Source organism: Boleophthalmus pectinirostris, unplaced genomic scaffold (assembly GCF_026225935.1).
Source record: "Boleophthalmus pectinirostris isolate CB_2022bp ecotype Guang Dong unplaced genomic scaffold, ASM2622593v1 HiC_scaffold_12, whole genome shotgun sequence".
Classification (NCBI taxonomy): domain Eukaryota; kingdom Metazoa; phylum Chordata; class Actinopteri; order Gobiiformes; family Gobiidae; genus Boleophthalmus; species Boleophthalmus pectinirostris.
This window is the reverse complement of record NW_026571018.1, coordinates 1,764,416-1,782,961: the sequence shown is the minus strand read 5'-3', so window position 1 is coordinate 1,782,961 and position 18,546 is coordinate 1,764,416. Positions and strand designations below refer to the sequence as shown.

Below are 18,546 nucleotides of genomic sequence, written 5' to 3'. Positions count from 1 at the left end.
TTTTAGTAGTCCAGTCAGTCAGTTTTAGTCCAGTTTTAGTCAGGTTCAGTCCAGTTTTAGTCCAGTTTTAGTCAGTTCAGTCCAGTTTTCAGTCCAGTTTTAGTCCAGTTTTAGTCCAGGTTCAGTTCAGTCCAGTTTAGTCCAGTTTTCAGTCCAGTTTTCAGTCCAGTTTTAGTCCAGTTTTAGTCCAGGTTCAGTCCAGTTTCAGTCCAGTTTTAGTCCAGTTTTAGTCCAGGTTCAGTTCAGTTTTAGTCCAGGTTCAGTCCAGTTTTAGTCCAGTTTTAGTCCAGGTTCAGTTCAGTTTTGGTCCAGGTTCAGTCCAGTTTCAGTCCAGTTTTAGTCCAGGTTCAGTCCAGTTTCAGTCCAGTTTTAGTCCAGTTTTAGTCCAGGTTCAGTTCAGTTTTAGTCCAGGTTCAGTCCAGTTTTAGTCCAGTTTTAGTCCAGTTTTAGTCCAGTTTTGGTCCAGGTTCAGTCCAGTTTCAGTCCAGGTTCAGTCCAGTTTTAGTTCAGTTTTAGTCCAGGTTCAGTTCAGTTTTGGTCCAGGTTCAGTCCAGTTTCAGTCCAGTTTTAGTCCAGTTTTAGTCCAGGTCCAGTGCAGTTTCAGTCCAGTTTTAGTTCAGGTTCAGTCCAGTTTTAGTCCAGTTTTAGTCCAGGTTCAGTCCAGTTTCAGTCCAGTTTTAGTCCAGTTTTAGTCCAGGTTCAGTTCAGTTTTAGTTCAGTTTTAGTCCAGTTTTAGTCCAGGTTCAGTCCAGTTTTAGTCCAGTTTTAGTCCAGGTTCAGTTCAGTTTTAGTCCAGGTTCAGTCCAGTTTTAGTCCAGTTTTAGTCCAGGTTCAGTTCAGTTTTAGTCCAGTTTTAGTCCAGGTTCAGTTCAGTTTTAGTCCAGGTTCAGTCCGGTTTCAGTCCAGTTTTAGTCCAGTTTTAGTCCAGGTTCCGTTCAGTTTTAGTCCAGGTTCAGTCCAGTTTTAGTCCAGGTTCAGTCCAGTTTTAGTCCAGTTTTTCCAGGTTCAGTCAGTTTTAGTCCAGGTTCAGTCCAGTTTTAAGTCCAGTTTTTAGTCCAGGTTCAGTCCAGTTTTTAGTCCAGTTTTAGTCCAGGTTCAGTTCAGTTTTAGTCCAGGTTCAGTCCGGTTTCAGTCCAGTTTTAGTCCAGGTTCCGTTCAGTTTTAGTCCAGGTTCAGTCCAGTTTTAGTCCAGGTTCAGTCCAGTTTCAGTCCAGTTTTAGTCCAGTTTTAGTCCAGGTTCAGTTCAGTTTTAGTCCAGGTTCAGTCCAGTTTAGTCCAGTTTTGGTCCAGGTTTCAGTCCAGTTTTAGTCCAGTTTTAGTTTTAGTCCAGGTTCAGTTCAGTTTTCAGTCCAGGTTCAGTCCAGTTTTAGTCCAGTTTCAGTCCAGGTTCAGTTCAGTTTTGGTCCAGGTTCAGTCCAGTTTCAGTCCAGTTTTAGTCCAGGTTCAGTCCAGTTTCAGTCCAGTTTTAGTCCAGTTTTAGTCCAGGTTCAGTCCAGTTTTAGTCCAGTTTTAGTCCAGTTTTAGTCCAATTTTGGTCCAGGTTCAGTCCAGTTTCAGTCCAGGTTCAGTCCAGTTTTAGTCCACTTTTAGTCCAGGTTCAGTTCAGTTTTGGTCCAGGTTCAGTCCAGTTTCAGTCCAGTTTTAGTCAGTTCAGTTTTAGTCCAGGTTCAGTCCAGTTTTAGTCCAGTTTTAGTCCACTTTTAGTCCACTTTTAGTCCAGGTTCAGTCCAGTTTTAGTCCAGTTTTAGTCCAGGTTCAGTTCAGTTTTAGTCCAGGCTCAGTCCAGTTTTAGTCCAGGTTCAGTTCAGTTTTAGTCCAGTTTTAGTCCAGGTTCAGTTCAGTTTTAGTCCAGGTTCAGTCCGGTTTCAGTCCAGGTTCAGTCCAGGTTCAGTTCAGTTTTGGTCCAGGTTCAGTCCAGTTTCAGTCCAGTTTTAGTCCAGTTTTAGTCCAGTTTTAGTCCAGGTTCCGTTCAGTTTTAGTCCAGGTTCAGTCCAGTTTTAGTCCAGGTTCAGTCCAGTTTTAGTCCAGGTTCAGTTCAGTTTTAGTCCAGGTTCAGTCCAGTTTTAGTCCAGTTTTAGTCCAGGTTCAGTCCAGTTTTAGTCCAGTTTTAGTCCAGGTTCAGTTCAGTTTTAGTCCAGGTTCAGTCCGATTTCAGTCCAGTTTTAGTCCAGGTTCCATTCAGTTTTAGTCCAGGTTCAGTCCAGTTTCAGTCCAGTTTTAATCCAGTTTTAGTCCAGGTTCAGTTCAGTTTTAGTCCAGGTTCAGTCCAGTTTTAGTCCAGTTTTAGTCCAGTTTTGGTCCAGGTTCAGTCCAGTTTCAGTCCAGTTTTAGTCCAGTTTTAGTCCAGTTTTAGTCCAGGTTCAGTTCAGTTTTAGTCCAGGTTCAGTCCAGTTTTAGTCCAGTTTCAGTCCAGGTTCAGTTCAGTTTTGGTCCAGGTTCAGTCCAGTTTTAGTCCAATTTTAGTCCAGTTTTGGTCCAGGTTCAGTCCAGTTTCAGTCCAGGTTCAGTCCAGTTTTAGTCCAGTTTTAGTCCAGGTTCAGTTCGGTTTTGGTCCAGGTTCGGTCCAGTTTCAGTCCAGTTTTAGTCAGTTCAGTTTTAGTCCAGGTTCAGTCCAGTTTTAGTCCAGTTTTAGTCCAGGTTCAGTCCAGTTTTAGTCCAGTTTTAGTCCAGGTTCAGTTCAGTTTTAGTCCAGGTTCAGTCCAGTTTTAGTCCAGGTTCAGTCCAGTTTTAGTCCTGGTTTAGTCCCAGTCTGGTGTGTGTTTGTATATCTGATCTCTCTGGTCTAAATTTGGTTCCTTGTCTAAGGCCCTGACCCGGTCTCTCTCAGGGTGTGTGTGTGTGTGTGTTGGGGTGTGTGTGTGTGTGTGTGTGTGTGTGTGTGTCTGTGTGTCTGTGTGTGTCTGTGTGTGTGTCTGTGTGTGTGTGTCTGTGTGTGTGTGTGTGTCTGTGCGTCTGTGTGTGTGTCTGTGTGTGTGTGTCTGTGTGTGTGTGTTGGGGTGTGTGTGTGTGTGTGTGTGTCTGTGTGTGTGTGTCTGTGTGTGTGTCAGGGTGTGTGTGTCTGCGTGTGTCTGTGTGTGTGTCAGTGTGTGGGTGTGTGTGTGTGTGTCACTTTCATTTTTGAGTCCCCCCTCCTTTTACTCCCTGGGCTGACTCCCTCCCCCTTCAGAGCTCTATCACACATATTTATCATGCGTCACATCAGGTTTGTGCAGTCGTTGTGTACAGTTGTGTGTCATGTTGTTGTGTATTTATGGATGATTGTCGCGTGGGAGCCTGGGGGACGTGGGCTTGTGGGCGGAGCCTTGTACAGACTCGTACTGCAGCTGACTGACGGGGTTTTAGTTTAGGGTTTGACTCACATTCCAGATGAAGCTAAATTTAAGTCTGAGCTAAAGCCTCAGCCTGTTTAGTCCTAAGTGTTCCACTGTTTAGTCCTGGTAGTCCGTTCAGTCCCTGGTTAGTCCTGGTTCAGTCCTAGTCCTGGTTTAGTCCTTTCTAGTCCGTCCTGGTTAGTCCTGGTTTAGTCCTGGTAGTCCTAGTCCTGGTTCAGTCCTGGTTTAGTCCTTAGTCCTGGTTCCAGTCCTGGTTTAGTCCTGGTCCTGGTTCAGTCCTGGTTAGTTAGTAGTCCTGGTTTAGTCCTGTTAAGTCCTGGTTTAGTCCTGGTTTAGTCCTGGTTCAGTCCTAGTCCTGGTTTAGTCCTTAGTCCTGGTTAGTCCTGGTTCAGTCCTGGTTTAGTCCTTTAGTCCTGGTTAGTCCTAGTTTAGTTTGACCCTGGTCCTGGTTCAGTCCTAGTTCAGTCCTGGTTTTAGTCCTGGTTCCTAGTCCTGGTTAGTCCTGGTTAGTCCTGGTTTAGTCCTGGTTCAGTCCTGGTTAGTCCTAGTCCTGGTTTAGTCCTGGTTTAGTCCTGGTTTAGTCCTGGTTAGTCCTGGTTCAGTCCTCAGTCCTGGTTTAGGTTTAGTCCTGGGTTTAGTTTCCTGGTTTCAGTTAGTCCGGTTTAGTCCTGGTTTAGTCCTGGTTTAGTCCTGGTTTAGTCCTGGTTTAGTTAGTCCTAGTTCAGTCCTGGTTTAGTCCTAGTCCTGGTTTAGTCCTGGTTTAGGTTAGTCCTGGTTTAGTCCTGGTTCCAGTCCTGGTTTAGTCCTGGTTTAGTTTAGTCCTGGTTTAGTCCTGGTTTAGTCCTTTAGTCCTGGTTTAGTCCTGGTCCTGGTTTAGTCCTGGTTCAGTCCTACCTGGTTTAGTCCTGGTTTAGTCCTGGTTTAGTCCTGGTTTAGTCCTGTAGTCCTGGTTTAGTCCTGTAGTCCTGGTTTAGTCCTGGTTTAGTCCTGGTTTAGTCCTGGTTTAGTCCTGGTTTAGTCCTGGTTTAGTCCTGGTTTAGTCCTGGTGTAGTCCTGGTTTAGTCCTGGTTCAGTCCTAGTGTAGTCCTGGTTTAGTCCTGGTGTAGTCCTGGTTTAGTCCTGGTGTAGTCCTGGTTTAGTCCTGGTTCAGTCCTAGTGTAGTCCTGGTTTAGTCCTGGTGTAGTCCTGGTTTAGTCCTGGTTCAGTCCTAGTGTAGTCCTGGTTTAGTCCTGGTTCCTGAAACTGACCTGAGAAGTTCCTCGTGGCCAACATGGTCGTCAGGATGGCTCCCTGAGGAAAGGAAATGAGGAGAGAAGGAGGCAAGGAAGTAAGGAAACAAGGAAGCCAGGAACTGAGGAGTCAAGGAGGCAAGGAAGTGAGGAGTCAAGGAAGCAAGAAAGTGAGGAAACGAGGAAGCAAGGAAGCAGAAAAGAGTGAAGAAAGAGAGAAAGACGAGAGAAAAGGAGGAGAGAGAGTTTGTACCTTGAGTTTTCGTCGAGCGTTGAATTTCTTGAGACACTCGACGGTTTCCTGTCGGTGCATACAGGACGCCACGGTGGAGCGATGCTGAAGAGAGAACGAGAGAAGGAGAGAGGGTAAATATGAACGAAAGAGAGAAAGAAATGATAAAAAAAATAGGAAAAAACACAAACATTTTAGGAAGGAAATTACAACAAAAGAATCAAAATACAAAAAAAAAAAAAAAGAAAAATTATGAAAATTGAGGGGAAAAAATGACAGAAAATTTAGGAAAAAGAGTCTAACAGAGTCTACAGAGTCCAGATCTAAACCAGGACTAAACAAAGTCTAAACCAGTTCTAAACCCGGTCTAAAGCAGGTCTAAACCTGGTCTAAACTTGGTCTAAACTCGGTCTAAACCCAGTTTAAAGAAGGTCCAAACTAGGTCTAAACCCAGTTAAAACCCCGTCTAACCCCGGTCTAAATCTGGTCTAAACCCTGTCTAAACTTGGTCTAAACCCGGTCTAAACCCTGGTCTAAACCTGGTCTAAACCCGGTCTAAACTTGGTCTAAACCCGGTCTAAACCCTGGTCTAAACCTGGTCTAAACCCAGTCTAAACTTGGTCTTAACTCAGTCTAAACTCGGTCTAAACCCAGTCTAAACCCGGTCAAACCCCCGTCTAAACCTGGTCAAAACCTGGTCTAAACCTGGTCTAAACCCGGTCTAAACCCGGTCTAAACCCGGTCTAAACCCGGTCTAACCCCGGTCTAACCCCGGTCTAAACCTGGTCTAAACCCAGTTTAATCCCGGTCTAACACGTCTAAACTCGGTCTAAACCCGGTCTAAACCCGGTCTAAATTCGGTTTAAACTCGGTCTAAATCCAGTCCAAACTTGGTCTAAGCCTAGTCTAAACCAGTTCTAAACCCGGTCTAAACCCATTCTAAACCAGTTCTAAACCCGGTCTAAACTAGTTCTAAACCCGGTCTAAACCCGGTCTATGTCCGTGTGGGTGCTCACAGAGATCCAGGGGTGCTTGAGGGCCTCGGCGGCGGTGATGCGTTTGGACGGATTTATGGTCAACATCTTATTGATCAGATCTTTGGCCTCAGGAGTCACCGTGTCCCACTCAGGAGAAGGAAACTACAAAATAAAACTACAGTAAACTAGAGGAAACACAAACCTTTCAAAATAAAAGTCACCGTGTCCCACTCAGGAGAAGGAAACTACAAAATAAAACTACAGTAAACTAGAGGAAACACAAACCTTTCAAAATAAAAGTCACCGTGTCCCACTCAGGAGAAGGAAACTACAAAATAAAACTACAATAAACTACAGGAAACAGAAACCTTTCAAAATAAAAGTCACCGTGTCCCACTCAGGAGAAGGAAACTACAAAATAAAACTACAATAAACTACAGGAAACACAAACCTTTCAGAATAAAAGTCACCGTGTCCCAACCAGGAGAAGGAAACTATGATGATTGACAGCCATAATAATCCAATATGGTGCAGACAGGTGCGCTCCGGACTTTGAAACAGAGAGGACATTTGTGCTCAGACCACGCCTTTTCCCTTTTCTCCAGACACGGTGGGACATGGAGGTGCCCGGCGGTGCCAGGTGGGGGTGGGGATGAGAGGGGCTCCTCACGTCCTGTCCGTAGACGCCAGTGTCTGCACTTGTCACGTAAAAACCTCCATCTGACTCATCGGCGCTGTTAGTCCATCCATCCATTTTCTTCCTCTTATCTAAGCAGGGACTCCCAGACTTCCTTCACCCCAGACACTTCCTCCAGCTCCTCCGGGGGACCCCGAGGAGTTCCCAGGCCAGTCCAGAGACATAGTCCCTCCAGTGTGTCCTGGGTCTTCCCCGGGGCCTCCTCCTGGTGGGACATGAACACCTCCTGAGGGAGACGCCCAGGAGACATCAGAACAGACGCTCCTCAACTGGTTCCTCTTGACGTGGAGGAGCAGCGGCTCTACTCCGAGCTCCTCCTGTGTGACTGTGGCTCCTCACTCTATCTCTAATGGAGCGCCCAGACACCCTGAGAAGGAAACTCATTTCGAGTGCTTGTATTGGTGATCTCGTCCTTTCGGTCATTACCCAGAGCTCATGACCAGAGGTGAGAGGAGGAACATAGACTGACGATAAATCGAGAGCTTTGAGATACTTGAACACTTGAGGCAGGGACTCTTCACCCACCCGGAGAGGGTAGTCCAACCTGAAAACTCAAATGTCCTGACCGTAGTTGATCCTAAAGAGGCCGATAAAGATACAACTTTGACCCAAAAGTCAGATTTATAACAAATATGCACGAAAATGTCAAAATAAGGCCAGAGACAGAGAGACACTTCTATTTTAGACACATTTACACAGACAATCAGGACAAAAAAGTTATTTTGGTGTTTAGTGGCTCTTTAAACTACAGGAAAAAGAAACTTTTCAGAATAAAATGTCCACAGAAGGACAAGTTAAAGCTCCACTGCGGGACATTTCCTCACAGTAGGACAGGTTAAAGCTCCACTACGGGACATTTCCTCACAGTAGGACAGGTTAAAGCTCCACTGCGGGAAATTTCCTCACAGTAGGACAGGTTAAAGCTCCACTGCGGGACATTTCCTCACAGTAGGACAGGTTAAAGCTCCACTGCGGGAAATTTCCTCACAGTAGGACAGGTTAAAGCTCCATTGTGGGACATTCCCTGGCCTCATGCTGGACTCACGTCGTAGGCTCCGGCTTTGATCTGCTGATAGAGTCTGTGCTGGTCCTCGTCCCAGAATGGAGGATATCCAACCAGCAGAATGTACAAGATCACACCTGAAACACAGACAGAACTGAACCAGGACTGGACCAGGACTGAACCAGGACTGAACCAGGTCTAAATCAGGACTGAGACGTACCACAGGCCCATAGATCCACTGCTTTGCCGTAGGGGTCTTTCCTCAGGACCTCAGGGGATAGGTACCCAGGGGTCCCCGCGAAGCCTGAACAAAAACACAAAATGAAACAGAAACAGACTTTATTATTGTAATTTTCCCATAAAATGTAAACTACAGTAATGGACCACATTTCCCAGAAGCCTCTGCTCACCGAACCAGGCCTGCTGGTCTCCCTCCACCTCGATGGCCAAACCGAAGTCGGCCAGTTTCACCGCCGCACCTTTGGACTTCGACGCCAAGAGGAGGTTCTCCGGCTACAAACAGAACAGAGGAGGGGTATTACAGAGGGGTATTTACTGCTGTGGGGTATTACAGAGGGGTATTTATTACTGCTGTGGGGTATTACAGAGGGGTATTTACTGCTGTGGGGTATTACAGAGGGGTATTTACTGCTGTGGGGTATTACAGAGGGGTATTTACTGCTGTGGGGTATTACAGAGGGGCATTTACTGCTGTGGGGTATTACAGAGGGGTATTTATTACTGCTGTGGGGTATTACAGAGGGGTATTTACTGCTGTGGGGTATTACAGAGGGGTATTTACTGCTGTGGGGTATTACAGAGGGGTATTTATTTGTGTGTGACAAATTTTTTGTATTAATCCGCAACACATGATCCGGAATTTTTCATTTTGTTATTTTGTCCCTAAATCAAGAGACAAATGCAAATAACGAACCAATCAGACGCCTTCATTCCCCGTTGTTGTTTTTGTTGTTGTTAGTGTTAGCAACAGGTTTGACTGACACCTACAGTGCTTTGTTGCTGAGCAATGGTGCATTCAATCATCCATTCGACTCGGAGGTTCGAGGACGTTGCCTAGCAACATGTACTGACACGCCCCTTTTCCTCAGACGGCGGTGTTGTGTTGGTTAGTGTTGTGGTGATCGTTGTTGTGCCCGATGTTGTGGTCAGTGTTTTGGTGGTCGATGTTGTGTCAGTGTTTTGGTGGTCGATGTTGTGGTCAGTGTTTTGGTGGTCGATGTTGTGGTCAGTGTTTTGGTGGTCGATGTTGTGGTCAGTGTTTTGGTGGTCGATGTTGTGGTCAGTGTTTTGGTGGTCGATGTTGTGGTCAGTGTTTTGGTGGTCGATGTTGTGGTCAGTGTTTTGGTGGTCGATGTTGTTGTCAGTGTTTTGGTGGTCGATGTTGTGGTCAGTGTTTGGTGGTCGATGTTGTGGTCAGTGTTTTGGTGGTCGATGTTGTGGTCAGTGTTTTGGTGGTCGATGTTGTGGTCAGTGTTTTGGTGGTCGATGTTGTGGTCAGTGTTTTGGTGGTCGATGTTGTGGTCATTGTTTTGGTGGTCGATGTTGTGGTCAGTGTTTTGGTGGCCGATGTTGTGGTCAGTGTTTTGGTGGTCGATGTTGTGGTCAGTGTTTTGGTGGTCGATGTTGTGGTCAGTGTTTTGGTGGTCGATGTTGTGGTCAGTGTTTTGGTGGTCGATGTTGTGGTCATTGTTTTGGTGGTCGATGTTGTAGTCAGTGTTTTGGTGGTCGATGTTGTGGTCAGTATTTTGGTGGTCGATGTTGTAGTTAGTGTTTTGGTGGTCGATGTTGTGGTCAGTGTTTTGGTGGTCGATGTTGTAGTTAGTGTTGTGGTGATCGTTGTTGTGGCCGATGTTGTAGTTAGTGTTTTGGTGGTCGATGTTGTGGTCAGTGTTTTGGTGGTCGATGTTGTGGTCAGTGTTTTGGTGGTCGATGTTGTAGTTAGTGTTTTGGTGGTCGATGTTGTGGTCAGTGTTTTGGTGGTCGATGTTGTAGTTAGTGTTGTGGTGATCGTTGTTGTGGCCGATGTTGTAGTCAGTGTTTTGGTGGTCGATGTTGTGGTCAGTGTTTTGGTGGTCGATGTTGTGGTCAGTGTTTTGGTGGTCGATGTTGTGGTCAGTGTTTTGGTGGTCGATGTTGTGGTCAGTGTTTTGGTGGTCGATGTTGTGGTCAGTGTTTTGGTGGTCGATGTTGTGGTCAGTGTTTTGGTGGTCGATGTTGTGGTCATTGTTTTGGTGGTCGATGTTGTAGTCAGTGTTTTGGTGGTCGATGTTGTGGTCAGTGTTTTGGTGGTCGATGTTGTAGTCAGTGTTTTGGTGGTCGATGTTGTAGTTAGTGTTTTGGTGGTCGATGTTGTGGTCAGTGTTTTGGTGGTCGATGTTGTGGTCAGTGTTTTGGTGGTCGATGTTGTAGTTAGTGTTTTGGTGGTCGATGTTGTGGTCAGTGTTTTGGTGGTCGATGTTGTAGTTAGTGTTGTGGTGATCGTTGTTGTGGCCGATGTTGTAGTCAGTGTTTTGGTGGTCGATGTTGTGGTCAGTGTTTTGGTGGTCGATGTTGTGGTCAGTGTTTTGGTGGTCGATGTTGTGGTCAGTGTTTTGGTGGTCGATGTTGCGGTCAGTGTTTTGGTGGTCGATGTTGCGGTTAGTGTTTTGGTGGTCGATGTTGTAGTCAGTGTTTTGGTGGTCGATGTTGTAGTCAGTGTTTTGGTGGTCGATGTTGTGGTCGTCTGTGTGTCCTGATTTAGTCCTGGTTTAGTGCTGGTTTTGTCCTACTATAGTCCTAGTACAGTAGTACTTTAGTCCTAATATGGTCCTGATTTAGACCTGGTTTAGTCCTGGTTTAGACCTGGGTTAGTCCTGGTTTAGACCTGGTTTAGTCCTGGTTTAGACCTGGTTAAGTCCTGGTTTAGACCCGGTTAAGTCCTGTTTAGATCAGACTGGTCACCTGGGGCATTTCTCTTATAAATCTGGGACAGATGTCTGCTTTTGTCTAAATGTGGCCTGACCTCTTCCTGACGCTGTAGTGTGTGTGGAGTTTAAGTTCCTCTGTGTGTAAAAGTGAAGCTGTAACAGAACCCTTCACATGGAGTCCACAAGAAACGATAAAACTGTTAACTCTGCTGGTTTGTTGTGGACACAGTTCTGACCTTGAGATCGCGATGGACCACTCCCATCTGATGACAGTGCAGCACGGCCTCCAGGATCTGCTGGATACAGTGACTGAGGGGTCAGGGGTCACACACAAAGGGGTCACACACACACAGAAGGGTCACACGCACACACAGAGGTCACACAGGGGTCAGGGTTAATGTAAGCGTGTGTTAATGTTTGTGTGCATGAGAGAAGAGGAGACAGAGGCACATACCTGGCGTCGGCTTCGCTGTAGTACTCTCGTGCTACGATGTCCTCAAACAGCTCTCCTCCAGTCACTCTGAAAACACCAAACATGAGATCCGGCTCTTTCCGCTCCAATACCGATACCGATACTACGGCCTTAAACACCAAATACCAGAGACTGAAAACTCCATTTATGTCGAGAAAAGTAAAATAAACTCAAACCAGCCTGAGCCAAAAGTGACAGAGCAGTGATTAAGTTGTGTAACCTGTTTGAGAGCGACTAGTGGCCGCTCCAGGTACTGCAGAAACTATTCTCCCAAAGAACCTCACCTCTGACCTCTGACCTCTGACCTCTGTCCGCTGACCTGACCACAGAGCACAGTGGAACTTTATATGAATCCAAACTGCCCGTGTTCTGGTGTGTATTGGGCTTTGTAGGATTTAGCCGCGGAACTCAAAAGGCCTATTCATATTTCATGAGAACATACGGTACAAACTTTGTTCTTGCACCCAGACATAGACTAGGCCTGTAACGATAACAGATTTTGCTGGACAATTAATTGACCAAGAATTTATTGCGATAAACGATAGTATTGACATTTTGAGACCAATTTCAATTATTATAATGACCATGAAATAAAAACGCAAATATACCCTTTCAAAACTTTACTTTCTAAAGAACATTTAACACAGGAACTGTAAGACAAACAAAAACAACAGGCCTAAATAACACAGACTTAACACAGGACTAGTCTAATATGTCTAACTCACAGTGAGGATTTGTTAACAAAAATGCACTTGAATAAACCACTGTTGAACTAAATACAACCAAAACATTAAATAAAATGGATTATTAAGTCTCTGTAACAAAATTGTCCTTAAAACTGGAATATTGTGTCTCGTCTCTCTGTGGCTGCTGCTGTGGCCTCGTCATTTTGGTCTTTAAGTGTTTGTATTAACTCGCGACACAGGATGCTATTTTACTATGAGGGAGTCTCTGTCCCGTCTGGTGTCGTGCTGGTTTCTTGTGCGATTTCGGGCTCTTCCCGGGGTCTAGACTAATTCTGTCGCTCGGGTTTGGGTTTATATTGGCTGTTGGGGTTTGAGACATTTCTTCTCGTCGTTTGCGCTCGCTGCATTTGACGCACGTGGTTGTTAACACGTGTCCCGCTGACCAGTGTTGATTCGGCATCGTGACTTGTTTTGGCGCTCGGCGATGAACTGTTTTGTCACTCTGACAGCGGCGCTTGTGTTGCTAGCGCACCGCACAGACAGCGGAAAGCACGTGTCCAACACAGCGCACGTTGGTTCAAGCGTCATTACTATTGTTAAACGAGACGAGTCAAACGATAGTAGCTTCTAACATTCAGTTGGTAACACTTTATAATAACTACACCTTATTTAGCCTTAATAAAGCATGAACAAAGACTTAATTAATAATGAGTCACACTTAGTAACTACTTAATTACTACCTGAATTAGCACTTAACTTGCACTTAATTCACCTGTGCTGTAAATAGTTACTCATAAGTATTTCTTACTTAATTACTCATGAACTAACCATTTGTGTGTGCATTTGTAAATGTATACTTAAATCCAAATTTGAGCATTTAGTAATGATTATTAAGCCATGAGAGAATGATTTACTAGTAATGCATTATTGTTTCTCTGGAATTTGACCAACCTTAACAAATACTTAATAAAGGATAATTCATCTTCACTTTAGAAAAGCTCTCAGAAAGACTTAACTAACAGATAACAGCTGCCTGAATGAACATTGCATTGCATTATTAGTAAATCATTCTCTCATAGCTTACTAATCATTAATAAATGCTCAAATGTGAACTTAAATATGCATTTGTAAACATGCAAAGGGTTAGTTCATGAGTAATTAAGAAGTATTGAGTTACTATTTACAACACAGGCGAATTAAGTGCAAGTTAAGTGCTAATTCAGGTAGTAATTAAGTAGTTACTAAGTGTGAATCATTATTAATTAAGTCTTTGTTCATGCTTTATTAAGGCTAAATAAGGTGTAGTTATTATAAAGTGTTACCGTTCAGTTTCGTTGAGAGTGAGAGAGAGCGAGGAAAACAAACAAGCTGCAAGTAGAATTTATCGCGGCCAGAAAAGTTATCGAGCTCGTTAAAATTTATCGTACGATTGATTAATTTATTTATTATCATTACAGGCCTAAAACAGACCTCACAAAACAACCTGATCTTCGATTCACCTCCCAGACTTTATTATATGTCCAGGAGAGAGACGGAGAGAAAGAGGGAGAGAGGAGAGAAGAGGAGAGAAAAGGAGAGAGAGATGCGCGGTAATGGCCAATATCTTATGTCAGCATTGGCGCTGATATCAGATACCAGAATAATAAACATGAACTTATATTTATAACATCACATTAGTCATTCAAATGTAACTCCTGAGCTCAGACACAAGTGAAAGTGAAAGTGTCTCACAGGTCAAAGATGAGGTAGTGATGGTTCTCCTCAGAAATGCTGTCGTGGAGTCGCACTGAAAAGACAAAACACAGTTCAACTTTGATTACAGACGTACATGGGTTTTATCTTCAGCGTTTGGAAAAACAGAAACACATTTAACTTTCCCGTAACACTCTGACCCCCCCCCCCATTTACACTCAGCGCCACAGGTCCTGACGAGGCCGGACGTGAACGCTCCTCTCACACCTCCACCCAGACTCTCACTCCGCTCACAGAGAAAAGCCTCTGCTCCCCCACGACGCCGTGTCGCTCTTCACACCACAGACTGTTTATGTAACTGGAGCGAACGTGCTAGCCGCCACGCTCCAAACAGGAAATGAGCATGGGCGCACTTCCGGCTCCACTGACTCTGGCTCCCACTGATGTTACATTAGAACATTGTGGCTTTTCTCTCTGTACCTGCTGCTGTGAGCCTCGATGTTCTGGTTTTAAAATGTTCATATAAACCCGCTCCACATGATCCTGGGGTTTTTATTTCAACATTTTGTCCATTCAGAAATTCCTGTTCCTGATATGGAGCTGGTCTGTAACCGACGGCATCAGTGAGCTTCATTTGACTGGAGCTGAACGCTGTGGGCGACGTCACTCAGTCCATTTTACACAGTCTGTGGTTCAGGACTTTCACTCTCAGCAGAGTCCAGTGTCCTGACTAAAACACACTTCAGATTATATTTATATCTTATTATATTTAAGTTTTTATATACCGAAACCTAACACCTAACCCTAGAAAAAAATAAATAAAAATAAATCATTTTTTTTCAAGATTTCAAATATTACTTCCTGGTGGTAAATCATTAGTCTGATTCATCAGCCGGTTTCCCTTTGTGGAAACCGTCTGACCTCGCAGTGTTAGATTTTGTTCGCTCGACGGTAGGCAGACACTTTTTTTTTTTTTATTATTTATATTATTTGTCAAGTTTAAGGGATTGGATACCCAGCACATCCACAACAAGACAGACTTAACTAAACACGCATACAAAAAAAATAAAAATAATAAAATAAAAAAAAATAAGTAAAATAATAATAATAATAATAATAATACACATAAAAATAAATAAAATTAATAAATAAGTAAATAATAATAATCATAATAATCATAATAACAAAAAAGGGGAGGGGGGTTAGGGAGGGTGTGTGTAGGTACAGAGTTTCTCAATGCAGTGACACAAACATTTACGTCCACATATATTTTGACATTGTCCAAGAGTATGTATTTTACTGTGCTTTGTCCAAATGGGGTTTTGCCACAGTCCACAGGTCAACAGTGTGTTTGTTTTTTGTGTCCAACGACTGAGCAGCTGCTCCATAGAAATTAAATCTAAAAAGTCTTTGTACCAGTTGTCTATCTCACAAGCACTTATGTTTGCGTTCCTTCCAGTTCATTATAATAATACGTTTTGCTTTTTTTATTTAACCAGTCGCTGCTGTTTGTTTGTAATGTGTCACTAACAGTACTAACTGGTATATTAAGCTTTTCCAAAATCCCGTAGGAAGAAGGACAATAACGTCTTTCTCCTTGATAAAATTCACCAAACATTCTCTTTGTTCCGGTTTTAAATCCTCGATCTCGGGAATCGTTGACAACACAGAATGTATGTTTCTTCTCTGATTGGCTGGTGCCCGAACTCACACTTCCGGGATTCTTGTAAACCAGACGTCTAGTGTTTTCTGATTCCTGATCTGGTCGCTGGAGAGAAATGAAATTGAGTGGAGGCACTAGGTGGCACCAGCTAGACAAGTAAATCATGACATCACACTGGGGATTTCCAATAACTGTTACCATAGCAACACTGAGCCAAAACTCCTCTAATGTCACAGAGGTTATGATGTGACAAATACAAATATAAGAAAAATCCTTTATTCTGTTGAAATCATGTTTCAATTGTCAGAATTATTATTTTTTTTTTGCATGCTGGGAAATATTTTGGTCGGAGGCAAGAAACAGGATAGCAGTCAAACACAGTGCGTAACCTCGCGTATTTCTCCCCGATAATGGTAAATTCCTGCTGCATTATCGGATGCACAAATAGAAGCATGGAAGAAGGAAAATGTCTTTTTCATATTCCGAGTGAAAAGATCCGCTAACGGTGAATTAAATGGCTTTCAAACATCCACAGAGCGTTTTCATCTTTTCTGCTGTGAATGGCCCAGGAGTTTCCACCAAGTCATTGTGGATATCACCGAAGTGAATATTTGTCCAGGTAGTTGGTGATTCCGACCAGAAATTTGGTTTGGTCCAAATTGAAAAGGGTGATTTGGCGTCCATCGATGCTTATGACCAATTTCTGGTCAAATGGTCTTGGGTCCTCTGCCGTGGAGAGTGGATAAATAACCAGGATCAGTACCCTTTACGTGCTTTCTTGCTCCGTCGGTCATGTTGAATTAGTGTTTCTTGCCACCGACCAAAATAATTCCCAGCATGCAACGCGTGCTTTTGTCAACAATGAAACTCGTTTATATAACTCTACTTCCTGTTTCATTTAAAAAAAAAATTTTTTAATTCACAAATTGCTTCTTGATTTGTGTAAAACAATAATTTAAAGAATAAGTAAGAATAAAAAGGGGGCGTGGCAATATCGATATCACAACATACTCGATACTCGATACTTGATACTTGATAATTGATATATTAAAACAGTGACACCATAGAGATCAAACTAGAATGTTTGTTTCTCTAGGTATTTTTGAGCCGTAAATCCACCTATACTTTAATAAACGTGAAGTAGAGCTGTTTAATGTCACACTGTGGAACATTTCAGGCAGAGCGACGACGTATCCATAGAAACAAGGAGGTACATACACAGTGCAGCTTTAAATAGAAAATTATGTGTATTTTTGGTTTACTCTGACTGAAATGATCTGACACACACGGGGAGGGCACCTGACACACACGGGGAGGGAGGGCATCTGACACACACGGGGAAGATACCTGACACACGGGGAGGGCACCTGACACACACGAGAAGGGCACCTGACACACACGGGAGGCTCTAGTGTATGTGATGTTGGATCTGCATACTGCGCGCTGCAGATTTCACTGTGGAGGAGGATTATTATGGGATGTCCTGCCCACACATTGCTCAGGTGTGTTACCTAGCAACAGAAACACGCGCCGGCTCCGCACAAATGAGAGCTCGAGAAAATAAAACACTTCTGCGGCCGAGACCGGGATGAGATTCACATGTGATTTTTGAACAAATGTGAGGGAGGGCATCTGACACACATGAGGAAGGAGGGAGGGCATCTGACACACGGGGAGGGAGAGAGGGCATCTGACACACTGACACGGAGGAGGGCATCTGACACACGGGGAAGGAGGGAGGGCATCTGACACACACGGGGAGGGAGGGAGGGCATCTGACACACACGGGGAAGGAGGGGAGGGCATCTGACACACACGAGGAGGAGGGAGGCATCTGACACACACGGGGAGGGAGGGAGGGCATCTGACACACACGGGGGGAGGGCATCTGACACACACGGGGGGAGGAGGGCATCTGACACACACGGGGAGGGAGGGCATCTGACACACACGGGAGGGAGGGGACTGAGAGGAGGGGGGGGCATCTGACACACACGAAGAGGGAGGGAGGGCATCTGACACACACGGGGAGGGAGGGAGGGCATCTGACACACACGGGGAAGGAGGGAGGGCATCTGACACACACGAGGAGGGAGGGAGGCATCTGACACACACGGGGAGGGAGGGCATCTGACACACACGGGGAGGGACGGAGGGCATCTGACACACACGGGGAGGGAGGAGGGCATCTGACACACACGGGAGGGAGGGCATCTGACACACACACGGGGAGGGAGGGCATCTGACACACACGGGGAGGAGGAGGCATCTGACACACACGAGGAGGGAGGGGGGGGCATCTGACACACGAAGAGGGAGGGAGGGCATCTGACACACACGAGGGAGGGGGAGGGAGGGCATCTGACACACACGAGGAGGGGAGGGAGGGAGGAGGGAGGGGACACACAGGGGAGGGAGGGCATCTGACACGAGGAGGGGGAGGGCATCTGCACACACACGGGAGGCATCTGACACGCGAGGGAGGGGGGGTATCTGACACAGGGAGGGCATCTGACACACATGGGGACATTAGAGACGCTGCTGTTACATAAGATGCACCTCCACCTGCCCACACACTCAGACTCTCTCCTGATTGGACGAGACACAGAGATACCACAGAGACATGGGAGGGCATCTGGTCTAAACCAGGACTAAACCAGGTCCAAAACAGGTCTAAACCAGGTCTAAACCAGGTCTAAACCAGGTCTAAACCAGGTCTAAAGCAGGTCCAAAGTTGGTCTAAACCAAGTCTAAACCAGGTCCAAATTTGGTCTAAAGCAGGTCTAAACCAGGTCCAAACTTGGTCTAAACCAGGTCCAAATTTGGTCTAAATCAGGTCCAAATTTGGTCTAAACCAGGTCTAAACCAGGTCTAAACTTGGTCTAAATCAGCTCTGAACTTGGTCTAAACCAGGTCTAAAACAGGTCCAAACTTGGTCTTAACAAAGCCTAAACCAGGTCTAAACTTAGTCTAAACCAGGTCCAAACTTGGTCTAAACCAGGTCTAAAACAGGTCTAAACTTGGTCCAAATCAGGTCTAAACCAGGTCCAAACTTGGTCTAAATCAGGTCCAAACTTGGTCTAAAACAGGTCCAAACCAGGTCTAAAACAGGTCTAAAACAGGTCTAAACTTGGTCCAAATCAGGTCTAAACCAGGTCTAAACTTGGTCTAAACAAGGCCTAAACCAGATCCAAACCAGGTTTATTCAGAGAATGTGTGTGACATTAGTTTTGTCAAGAGTTTTAAAACTAGAGCCTCATTTTTCTCATGTTTGTATCCTAAAAAAGTCCCATTTTCAGAACAGAGCAGAACTAAACCAGGACTAAACCAGGATTAAAACAGGACTAAACCAGGACTAAACCAGCATTAAAACAGGACTAAAACAGGACTAAACCAGGATTAAAACAGGACTAAAACAGGACTAAAGAGGACAGAGCAGAACCTTTAGAACATCTTTAGAATGATCTGGAGCTGGATCAGAACAAGTGAAAGCACACAGAGACTAGAATACACCCATGGACCTGGTTCAGTCCTGGTTCAGTCCTGGTTTAGTCCTTGTTTAGACCTGGTTTAGACCTGGTTTAGACCTGGTTTAGTCCTGGTTTAGACCTGGTTTAGACCTGGTTTAGACCCGGG

At 44.9% G+C, this 18,546-nt stretch overlaps 1 protein-coding gene across 2 annotated transcripts in view; it reads right to left on the bottom strand.

Annotated features, from left to right (window-relative positions):
- The window catches only part of camk2a (calcium/calmodulin-dependent protein kinase II alpha), a 48,112-nt gene that overhangs the window by 12,590 nt on the left and 16,976 nt on the right, over positions 1 to 18,546 (bottom strand). The window contains exons 4-12 of one of the 2 annotated variants that reach the window (XM_020941147.2): positions 13,287 to 13,341; positions 10,852 to 10,917; positions 10,634 to 10,706; positions 7,881 to 7,983; positions 7,691 to 7,774; positions 7,513 to 7,607; positions 5,810 to 5,932; positions 4,815 to 4,898; positions 4,580 to 4,622 (exon numbers count right to left, since the gene is read on the bottom strand). In XM_020941147.2, the coding sequence (XP_020796806.2) occupies positions 4,580 to 4,622; positions 4,815 to 4,898; positions 5,810 to 5,932; positions 7,513 to 7,607; positions 7,691 to 7,774; positions 7,881 to 7,983; positions 10,634 to 10,706; positions 10,852 to 10,917; positions 13,287 to 13,341 (726 nt within the window). The remainder of the gene's footprint in view (positions 1 to 4,579; positions 4,623 to 4,814; positions 4,899 to 5,809; positions 5,933 to 7,512; positions 7,608 to 7,690; positions 7,775 to 7,880; positions 7,984 to 10,633; positions 10,707 to 10,851; positions 10,918 to 13,286; positions 13,342 to 18,546) is intronic. The other variant, XM_055149045.1, reaches the window with a different exon arrangement.